Source organism: Amblyomma mixtum, chromosome 1 (genome assembly GCF_055824585.1).
Source record: "Amblyomma mixtum isolate Tamu chromosome 1, ASM5582458v1, whole genome shotgun sequence".
Taxonomy (NCBI): domain Eukaryota; kingdom Metazoa; phylum Arthropoda; class Arachnida; order Ixodida; family Ixodidae; genus Amblyomma; species Amblyomma mixtum.
Window position 1 is genome coordinate 181335538 of NC_143012.1, and position 12029 is coordinate 181347566.

The 12029-nt window shown below is 44.0% G+C and overlaps 1 protein-coding gene across 1 annotated transcript in view; it reads left to right on the plus strand.

Moving 5' to 3' along the window:
- LOC149370145 (luciferin 4-monooxygenase-like) overlaps nucleotides 1-12029 on the plus strand; it is a 243308-nt gene that overhangs the window by 36058 nt on the left and 195221 nt on the right. The window contains exon 5 of the mRNA XM_089576968.1: nucleotides 1578-1585. Within this exon, the coding sequence (XP_089433094.1) occupies nucleotides 1578-1585 (8 nt within the window). The remainder of the gene's footprint in view (nucleotides 1-1577; nucleotides 1586-12029) is intronic.

Genomic DNA, 12029 nt, shown 5'->3' on the forward strand with positions numbered 1-12029 from the left:
GGAAGATCGTGTGGGTTCCACATACCATTTTGCGCAGCCTGCTAAAGTGCACCAATGTCACCACTCACCCACTGCGAGACCTATTGCAGAAAGGAAACTAATCGCTGCCAGATCCTCTGTTTCGTCATATATACATTTACGTGATGACCAGCCAAATTTCCTATGAAGCGCAAGTGTTTTCTTGGCACATTAAGGAGGTTTCACTTCAAGAAGGGTGCCTGCCGTCGTGTCATTGTGAACAAAAGTTCACGGTAGCAATGTGTTCGCATTACAACACGAAAATATAGAGATGTGGCACTGTAGAAAATGCAGGTGCGGTCTTACGTTTGATGGGCTTCTCTTGGCAAAGACGTTGAAAACACAGCACGTAACAGTCACACTATGTGAAAGTGTCGTCCCTACAACCAGGACCGCGAGGCCATTGCAACCGAGGCCATATCGAATTAGCGTTTGGCGGCGCCTCCTTCACAAGGCTGCGGAAGGTAGCTGCTGTCTGTTACTGTTGGTCGACGTCTGCGTAAGAGAAGATCAAGGCGCTTCCATGGTTGCAACAGCCAGTAGAAGTGTCACGAAAGGTTTCAGTACTATCTTAACAGCCTATGGCAACGCCGAGCAATCGGTGACCGAAAATGGTCTGCAGCTTACCTCGCTAAACATTCAAGAGTTCCTGTGACAACGCGTAATGAAGCATTCCAGGACGCCTCCACATCCCGGCTAGTGCAACGGGACTGCAGAGACAGCCCTTCTTAAGCAGGTAGAGACTGGTAATGTCGTGGGAGTTCAGCGTACAGAGTCGATCACACTTGTCTAGAGTGCTCGGACAGCGTGCTGCCGAGCAAATGAACTGCAATATTTTCGCAGCTGTTTTGCTAGCGCTTTGCTAGCTATTAAGCGGCTGTCGAGCGCAAGCGATATCAATGAAAGTCAATTCCTGCTTCATAATTTCTCCATTATTCCCGAACTGCTCCTTTCCAGCGCTCTAGACAGGTGTTATCGACTCTGTACTATACATTTCAACCTCAGTAATTTAGTCCTTTTCTACTGACCACACCAAATTCTCTAATGGCAAAGGCGACAGCTAAACGGTCCTTGAAGCTTTCGCCTCGTATGAAGTTTTGCAGGTTACATGGTGGATTGTCAGAATATGCATTCAGCAATGCAATCAGTAGGGAGGACGTGCAGTATACTTCCCTGTTAACTACAAAAGTATGTCAAGCCAGTGCGAGGTGAACATGAATACCTGCAGGAGAGTGCCATCAAGCAAATTGTCAGCACTACTCCATATTTCGTCATGGTAGGAAACCCAGCTCGATCCAGGCATGCTGACGACTTGAGGAATCGATGCACTCTTGTCTCGGGCTCACACCACACTGAACACCTAGGCGTCGGAGAAGTCCCGTAAGGCAAAGGAGGTGAAGCGTCAAGTCATGAGCCATCGAGCCTTTTTAAAACATAAATTCTCCGGTTCAATTAGTGTACCTGCTGAAAACAACCTCTTCCTGTTGATATAGCGCCAACCAAGAAAACACCACGGCGAAGTTGCACCATCCAGAGTTGGACAGCTAGGAAGCGGCCAGCTGGCATCGTCAGCAATGCACAGCAGTGAAGTGGTCAACATGAACAAAGAATAACCTGACTTCGGGGAAAGTTAAGGAATGGTGTCCGGAACGGCATGAAACCAAGCAGCAGCACCGCTGTGAAGAACAAGCAACCATTCATTAAGAACTTGCGAAAGGTATGAGCCAGAAGACTTCAAGATGTAGACGAAATTAGGTTTAGTGAGTTTGGTTTGGTAAATAGAAAGAGCGCCCTCCTCAACCAGGCAATGAGATGGCTGTTACGTTACAGCACTGATTGCACACACTTTATTAGAAGCGCGTTCATTGCGAAATAAGATCCCTTCCTCCTGGCAACGACTACCTTGACGCTTGTCTCGGTCGCGCAAAAACATGTAATATCCGCCTTTCTCGCAAGAAGCGTCATGTTGAGTGAATCACGTTGCACTTTTGACAGACAAGCGGCCGATTTGCAACGCGTGGTGAGGAATAATAGAACACCTTTCATTGGGCACCTTTATTTTTATTATTTATAAGTGTACCGACCTCGCCAGTGCGCAAATACAGTAGCGGGGGGGGGGGGGGGGGGGGGAGATAACACAAGGCACAAACATCCTGAAGGTGAATTATAGAACAAGATTGTGATCATATGAATCCATACATCCTAGTAACGACATAAATCTTCGATTAAGCAGCTGAAAGAGCATCGTCAAGTCTATTCCATTGCTGAACAGTTCGGTCGAAAATTACATTTTGAAGACATCTATTCTACAGTATGTTGTTTTGGCCATCATTTTATCATATGGATGTAACGATATGTAGCCGTGACTTAGCATGTACCGATCGGGTTCTATACCTGCAATGCATAGTGAAAGATATTGCGGAATAATGTATAACAAAAAGTATTTCCCCCTTTCTTAAGCGCATCCCAGCCAAAGCCGTATCTTTGCAGTTGTTAGTTTGAAATACTTTGCGTAATTATTAAAAAGAAAGCGTGCTGCTATATTCTGTAGAGTTTCTGGTAATTTATGTTCCCGTCACCCGCACCGGGCGTCCATATTCAAGTATATGTCTCAAAGAAATCTTGTATTATAATGCTTTCGCTTCAAAAGGAAATTGTTTCATGTATCTCTGGATGAACCCTCAAGCTCCGCACGCTTTAGATGCAAGGAAATGGAACTAATAAGAACGGTAAACTGGGCTAGTTGGTAGGAATTCATACTGAAAACTGCGCAAAAAACGAAGACACAGAACGAGAAGGCACGACACGGGCGCCCGTGTCGTGCCTTCTCGTTCTGTGTCTTCGTTTTTTGCGCAGTTTTCAGTATGAAATGGAACTGTCGATTCAGTGATAGCTATTTGTTGTCAGGCACAGATTCTAAGTTCGTTCATTTAATACTTCAATTAGATTCATGAATTGTCTTTTTACTAGTGAAACACATCTGTACAGTTTTGTTTTACTAAATTTGCATCTTTCATGTATTGCACCATGTGGCATCCTGTATTTGTACGTTGTCACTGCAAATTACGAGTTTGGTTTGGTTTGGGGGGTTCAAGTCCCAAAGTGACTTAGCGCACGGCTAAGGAAATTCATAAAATGATAATTCAAAAGTTAATGATCCGAAATTGTTTAACTAGCTTACTACTTAAAACAACTCACCGGCTTTGAAGTGCCCGCCAAAACTTTTAACACTATGCCGCAGAAGCCATATTTTTACCTAAAAAATGCTCTTTTTGAAAATTATTTTGTCTTCTCTGAAACACTTTCTATTACACCTTAATTTTGTAAGTGGGCAGTACATGAAAAATTGCTTCAGAAACCCTGCTGTCGAGGTTTCAGTAACGAGTGTTGCATGGTGTTAGTGTAGAATTCATGCTCGTGAAGTCCGCAAGCGACACCTCTTAGAGAAAGTGGGCGATAATTCTTTACAACATTACTAAGTCCTTATACACGCATTGCCACGATATTAGCAACTTTCCAATATAGTGGCAAAGCACTGTCTTGCAGTGGTGTGCGAAACTTAATGTACCCATATTTGAAAGTAGAATTACGCCAGAGCCGTAGCCAAACCGTCTCGTCCAGTGGCTTTGGAATTATCGGGGCGCTGTAATCTTGTTTCATTGCCTGATTCATGGATCACATAGGATCCAATGGCTCACCGAGTAGAGTACCGGGAAGAAATAACGCTCTGTTGCTGTGCCTACGGGCCGAAAACAAAGACTTCCATAATGATTTAAGGCAAACAGGCTTATTAACATTTCCATGAATGGTATCACGGTTGACAGAAATTGGCGGAATGGAAACGTGATAGACTGCCTTATTTTTTTAGGTGTTCTCTGTCTCGAAATGCAATGAGGCAAAGGATGAACCCTTCGCATATTTACGTATGGAGTTTAAATCTTCACTTAACGCATATAATTTTTGCTTTCGTTGAAATGAAGGGGCGTCTTAGAGGGCTGCTTATGCTATTTTTTTTCTGGGATATTTTCTGTACCTCTCCTGTGCACCGAGCTTTGCTTTTGCTGCGCCGCCAGGTCAATATCCAATACAGCACATATTCGTAACGCAGTTGAAAAAGTTTTTAAATGTGTTCTATAATTCCGGAACACTTCCAGGTTCAGGTAATGCTTGAAACATATCCATCTATAAAGTAATCCATCTATATGCGGCGCTGTTTGTAATTTGCTAAACGTATATGCTCTTAGTTCACATCAGTCATGACCGCCATGTAGTCGTTTATACCTGGCAACACCAAGTGTTGACCATGCTGCCGCAGTTTGGTCAGTCAGCAGCGGGTCTAAAACACTGCTTCCACGTTGGGTTTGTAGCCAGTTGAGTTAGTGAAGATGAGCTGCAAGACCATATTTCTTTTCTGAACTTTCTATTCATATTCAGTGAAGGGTCTCTGTGAAGCTCGCTGAACTTTCTGTTGCGCCAATAAATCTCCAGCACAGAGTGTACGGAGCAAGGTGGCTACTTCGACACGTGCACCTGTCCCCGCTCGAAGGGTTACCAAATTCGTGGAACCGCGTACGCACGTCGGAATCTCGGTGGCTGTACTAATGTTGCCGGCGGCACCGCCGCCAGGGTGCTCGTTCCGTCTCCGTCTTGCCTTCCTACCACACATATCTTCCCTGCGAGCAGCTTTGTCCAGTGTTCGGTGTTTGAATGCCTGCAGTCGTCATTTTTGTGGCCAGTGGGTGTTTTTTTTCAACCTTCTCGTTTCCTCGGTGGCTGTACTAATGTTGCCGGCGGCACCGCCGCCAGGGTGCTCGTTCCGTCTCCGTCTTGCCTTCCTACCACACATATCTTCCGTGCGAGCAGCTTTGTCCAGTGTTCGGTGTTTGAATGCCTGCAGTCGTCATTTTTGTGGCCAGTGGGTGTTTTTTTCAACCTTCTCGTTTCCCTACGTGTCAATCATTCGCCCTGCTCATACACATAGCTTATTGTGAGGACGCAGGTGTGCGATGGCTAATCGGTACGCGATGGGGCGCCAATGAGTCGTTTGAGCTTGGGTACTCAGAAGAGGCCCCTGGTTAGGCTGTAGTTGCCACTGGGCGCTTGACCCCTCAGCAACGGTTTTCTTCTTTTTTTACAAAGATTTTCTTCTTTTATTGCGAAAGCAATACTACTTGCACTTTGCAGGGTGACCACCATCGTGCCGCGGCGGTGACCACCATTGACCTTCATTTGACCTTGATTGCATTAGTTGGATTAGATTGGATTACATTACATTGAATTGGACTGGATTGGACTGGACTGAACTGGACTGGATTGGATTAGATTAGATTAGATTATATTACATTAGATTAGAGTTGATTACATTGGATTGGATTGGATAGTATTGTATTGAATTGGAATGGAATGGATTGGATTGGATTGGTTTGGATTCGATTGCATTGGATTGGATTGTATAACCGATGCATCACCACAAGTCTAACCACAAGCACCACCACCAGCTACACTACCAGCTGTACCATGGCGTAGGTACGGATATTGCTTTCGCAATTACCGGGCTTAACCAAGCTAAGCCACAGCGAAAATTTTTTATAAAGTGATTGTTCGCGAGGCATACGTGTGTCCCGTATGCACGTGCGCGGAAGAGGAAACGTAGGGGAAGGCAGAGGTTCGGAATGCAATGAATTCAGTCCTGTTTGTATGGGTGCTCGGAACCTCTCCTTTCCCAAGTATTTGGTTAGCTAATATCCTTTCCCCAGTCTTTGATTAGCTGACGGAAACTTTATTTTCCTTTCCCTAACCATCGATTGGTAAGAAGCGTAGCCTGATTTATTACTGGTTGCTGTCCCCGCCAAGGGCGGAGACAGAGGGCTCAAATCTTAGCGCTGTCGTTTAAGCGGGGGCTGATTTCATTTAATCAACGGTTCAGTCATGCTGTAAGTAGTTTTCTCCTTGTTCGTTTCTTCTTGTTTATTTACGTGTAAATAAATAGTTAAAACCTTCATTTCCTGCCGTCAAGTACTGTGAATGCTTGCCAGTCCGAGCCATCAATCCATTAAGAAACCCAATTACATCATCAACAAGTGTTTCCTCACGTCGCCACGTAAAGGAGAATCTCAACTGTCTCGTGCGGCCAATATATGTCGGGCAGGCCGCCGTGGTGTCTTCGTGGTTATGGCGCTCGGCTGCTGACCCGAAAGACGCGGGTTCTATGCCGGCCGCGGCGGTCGAATTTTGATGGCGGAGAAATTCGAGGCCCGTACAATGTACCATGTCAGTGTACGTTAAACAGCCCCATGTGGTCGAAGTTTCCTGTGCACTTCACGTCCCTCATAGCCTGAGTCGCTTTGGGACTTTAAACCTCCATAAACCCGAAACCAATTTATTGCGGGGAGATTGAAATCCGCACCAATCACCAAACACAGTCATTGTTTATCGTTCCTAATGGCAGTTTAAATTTGCAGAAGATATCAGTTAGACTACCTGAAGCCCGATAGAAAGGACACACCGACATCATGTTTCCATTTTGTAATCTGATTTGGGCCCACAGTGCTTTCATTTTACGTACTTAAATAATTATGATGCGTGAAATGATATCTTTACTAACAAGAATAAAAACGCCTACATAACTATCATCGCGTTGTCATCAATAGCATGTGTACATCTAAGAAAAACTCGTTTCTAGATTGTACCACTTTCTAACCTTGATCCTGAACCTAATGTCGCAACTGGCTTCACCATACGCAGAAGATTTGAAAATGTATCGTTTTTTTTATACTTCGATAGCTCATTTATATGCGCCAATGATGACAAACACTCAGCTTCTTGTGTACATCTAAGGAGAACTCGTCTCTAGATTGTACCAGTATCTAACCATGATTCTGAACCTAATGTCACAACTCGCTTCACCATACGCAGAAGATCTGAAAATGTATCGTTTTTTTATACTTCGATAGCTCATTTATATGCGCCAATAATGACAAACACTCAGCTTCTTGCCAGCTGCTAACACCTTCGGTATTTGCTTAGGTCATGGTCAGGATTTTACTAAAAATTCATTCCATCATTTTTTGAACTCACATATTTTATCGCTAGCTTCAAGACACGCGGCGTGGACGAAATGGTAGTCATGTGCCAAGCGCTTCTTAGATCGGCGTAGTGCGTTCGTAGACACACGAAAATGCGAAACATTTCCAGTCTTCTCACATCATCATCGTAAAGATCAGCCTGACTATGCCCACTGCAGTGCAAAGGCCACTCGCATGTCTCTCCAACTAACCCTGTCTTTTGCCTGCTGCGACCACTGTATCCCAGGAAACTTCTTACTCTCATCCCCCAACCTAACATTCCACCGCCCCCTGCTACGCTTGCTTTCTCTTAGAATCCAAACCGTTACCGTTAAGGCCCAGCTTAACGTTGCACCTTTAATTTTCTTTCCATAGCTCCTCTCAGACTGGGCGCTTAATATTTGCGCAAAAATACGAATTTTTTTAAGCGGCATTCGATATTGAGAGCCTCCCTAAACCATCTTTGAAGCCAAATCCGTAGCAGAGAGTACCGCCTTGGCTATTTGTTCCATCAAATTGAAATTTGTTTGAAGATAATGCTTTATCTTATATAAAATGCGAGCCTAAATTCAAATATAGATTTACTTGAAATAAAAGATGACATAACATTTTAGTTGAAGAATCCTAATTTTGAAACCAAAAATATAATCCAGTATAAAATGCGATTCAAATCAAACGCTCATAAGTTTGATATAAAGTGAAAATGTTGCAATATTTGAAATTGGAATTGAATTCTTTGGAATTCGTTGGAATTGGAATTGAATTGAAACTGGAATTTAATTGAACCCTGTTCTTTCCGGTGTTCCCCAAGGCACCGTATTGGGGCCCCTGCTTTTTATTATACAGTCTAGCCCGTTTATAACGAAGCCACTTATAGCGAAATAACGGTTATAACGAAGGTATTTCAATTTCCCATTCCCATTTTTGCATTTTCAATACATTTTGGGTCCGGTTTTAACGAAGTAAATAAGAGCGCGTCAGCGGATATAACGAAGAGATTTAATACCAACCGAAAAATAATCTGCCAATCAACACATTTTTGCGTCCTTGAGGCGATTTTTTCCGCGAAAATAAGAGCAAAATTCGGCTGACGGCGTCCTTTCGTGGCGTCGTCTGCTCTCCTGCGGAGCGAAAGGTTGCTTCACTGCATCGCATGGCACGCCGGTCTCGTGTTGCGCCGTCCTTGAACGGCGTCACGGCGTAGAGCTGTAGATGGTCCGTAAGAAGCGCAAGGTGCTGATGTTGCTTGACAACGGCAGTGCGCATCACGTCAACGCACACTTGAGCGCTGTAGAGGTTTTGTTCCTGCCCCCGAACACTACCGTCAAGCTGCAGCCTATAGACCAGGGGGTTATTGCCAACTTTAAGGTCCACTACCGGCGCCGCGTGATCGAGCGTCTCCTGATTGATGTTCACACTGCCGACAACATGGTCGGCATGAAGGTGCCTTTGGTAAAGGCGATTTTCTTCGCAAGCGGAGCCTGGAGGGATGTGAAGCACCTGACCATCGCCCTTTGCTTCGAGAAAGCCGGCTTCTCCCGAAGCAGCAGCGCGGAGGCGGCGCCTGCTGGGGACGACGCTACCGCGATTCACGTCGCTGCAACCGCTGATGCTGCCGCCGCGACGGCCTGCTTGGACCAGCTTTGGGATTCCGCTAGCGACTTGAACCTTGTGCCTGCGGGTCTAAGCCACATGGACTTCGTTTTCGTCGACGAAGACCTTGTTGCCACCGAGGACTTGACGACTGAAGAAGTTGCCGGGAGTGTCATGGAAGACACCTTGGCGGAGAGCGCATCCGACAGCGAATGCGACGATGCTAGTTGTGCCCCTAAGCCGGTCACCTCCGCAGCGGCCATCGCAGCTGTTGACACGCTACGGATGTACCTCGGGAGTCCGGAGTTCGACTAGATCTTTGGTTCGCAGTTGGATGGTATGGAAGCCGCAATCCTGAAGGCCGCACTCGCGAAACGTGTTCAGGGGACGCTGGACGACTTCTTTCAGCGGCAATAATCGGTATGCCGATGTTTGCATTTTCTTTTCGTAGTCCGCATATTACGAAATAGCTGATATAGCGAAGTGATTTCTGATTCCCGCCGACTTCGTTATAACCGGGCTAGACTGTATTTATCAACGACTTACCCAGCAATCTTTCTTCTTCTGTACATCTTTTTGCCGATGACTGCGTCCTTTTTCGGGAAATAACAAATGATAACGACAAGCACATGATTCAATCTGGCCTTAACGCTATCTCAACGTGGTGCAAAACTTGCAATATGACTTTGAATGCTGAAAAGTGCAAACTTATGCGCATTTCTCGTGTTATTAGCTATCTTCCCGTATATACTCCTGATTGTGTGCTACTTGATTCAGTTACAAAACATAAGTACCTCGGAATTCATATTACGTCCAACCTTAGCTGGCATGCGCACATTGAGCACATCACTAACAAAGCTAATCGCATACGTAACTTTCACGCAGCCCCAACTAAGATAAAACTTCTACTCTATACCACACTCGTACGTTCACAACTAGAATAGGCGTCATCAGTTTGGGATCCTGGTGTTAAGAGTTTGATCGACCAACTGGAGATGGTGCAACACAAATCAGCGCGCTTTATTCTCTCTGACTTCCGGCGTACGTCAAGCGTAACGGCTATGAAGGCTACATTGGGCCTAACTTCACTTGCATCACGGCGCAAAATTGCACGCTTGTGCTTTTTTCACAAAATATTTCATCATGAGTCCATTCGCTGCGAGTTACTTCTTCCCCCTTCATATATTTCACACCGCACAGATCACATACGTAAGGTAGGCATTTCTACATGCAAAACTAAAACATTCTCGGATTCTTTTATTGCTAGCACGTCATATGACTGAACCACCTTCCTTCTTCAGTTGCCACAATTCCTGACCCTGTATTGTTTCGCACTGCTGTTACTGCTTCTATTGAACGATATATTGTGTTTATCAGTTAATCTCTTATGTATGTTTTGGCAATTTAGTGTTCTCTGCCGTTGTTTGTATTTTCAGTGTTATTATGTATTAACCACTCCCCTCTGTAATGCTTTGCCCTTAGGGTAAAATAAATAAATATATAAATAAATTATAAAGAAATACCTATATCTTTCAATGCACTTTTTAATTCAAAAGTTGAAATTTGAATACAAAAGTTTGGAATAAATGTATTGCTGAGTCCTTATATATTTTTAATGTTTACAAGTCAGAAACAAAGTTAAAAATTTCTTTTTAATGCAAATAGTACTTGTAGAGACAAGCCCTCTCTTTTATGAATTAGAATACAATGTAGGAGATTCCTTTAAAGGGAGGCCAGGGAGCATGAATGAGCCTGTGAACAGCTTCTGTTGGAAAACGTTTTCTGGTTAAACTGGCTTGCAGAATTCACAAAGCTGTTAATAGGGACCTAGTGAAGACTCTAGCAGAACGTTTTAACATAACCGCAGTCTGGTATGAACAGCTTTTAATCACTAGAATCTCAGAGGCATATATATCACCACCCGACTGGTGGCGCTAGATGAGTACTGCTGTGAAGTGGGCTACTCTGCTAAAGAATAAATAGCGAAACATTTTCGGAATAGTTTCATAGGTCTTCATAAGGTAATTACCACATTTAGTTGTAGTAACTGAGATGTACGAACATAATTCATGTGAATAGGTCCACCATGTTACTATGAAAGCTAGTTCAGTGGTTGATTTTTTCCTCACAGAGGTTGTCTCGCATGAAATGAAGGTTACGTAAGAAACATCCAGAAGGCTTCTTTTAAGAGTAAAGAAACAAATCAGCAACCAGGGGAGTTTTATTTTCATGAACACAGCAGGCCGTCATTACGTTCATTCGGGCGCAATGCAAGAACTTGAATACAGAACAAGGTAGCAGCGCCGGTAAAACAATTCGCTCCTTCCCTTTTATCCATATGACAAAACAGCTTTCCGGACAAATGCTATCCCATCTAAGAGAACACCGATAGGAACGGGTGTGAAGCTGATGTTCCTAAAGCATCGCTGAAACAGGACAATAATACGGCGCCGATTAAAACAGTCCAGTGGGCATTGCTCTTATAAATACTTATAACTTGGTTCTTACAACGAACTAACGCTAAGTATGGACCGAGGGTATGTTCGGTTCTCTGTGTAATATTCTTTGTTCTTCAAGGACATGGGAGAAATGCTCTGTATGGCATATAAGGAATACATGAATGCATATGGCACGCTCTTGCGTATAAAAGTAATCAGAGCGCATAAAACTTTCCGCTGTCTCCTAAGTTGCTGCTCTTCCTGTACGCATGGAAACCAGTCACAGGTCTGCCGACTATTCTGAAAAATTTAGGTCACAGTTTTCTGACGGTCCTTCTATTCGAAAGATCCCTCGTGTCACTATGCCATTTTCCGCACTGTCATAGGTAGGGCTGCAGGACTGTTGCTGGGCTGCTGATAATTTATAGCGGTTATGCATAGGGAACGTACTGAACATGCTGCGCTTTAAATGAAACAGCCAAATTGGAATGTCTTAAATATGGGTGTGTTTCTAAAATTTCTACTGCAATTCGTATTTACACCGAATAGGTGTTCTATGTTAAAGGGATCATCTTGTACTACAACACATTAACGTATATTTGATGCTCCTAGAGTGAACGTAAGTGCTGTTGCTGAAAAACGCACAATGGAACCAGGTAAGTATAGGCCTGTGGCCTATTTGAAGACCACTTAAGGAGAATTATCTGAAATTTTGAGTTTTATACCTGTCTGTCATGATATACCTCTCATTAGAATAGAAAAACTTTCTGGCGGCGAGTTAATTTCTTCTTAACATCGAACCGCGGCTCAGGACTTATTCACTGCACACGAAATGTAGTCTGCTCGCATCAAATTTGGCGATATTTATTGGTTGCTTGGTACAACGTTGCACTTTTAAAGTGCGAATAGTCGTAAT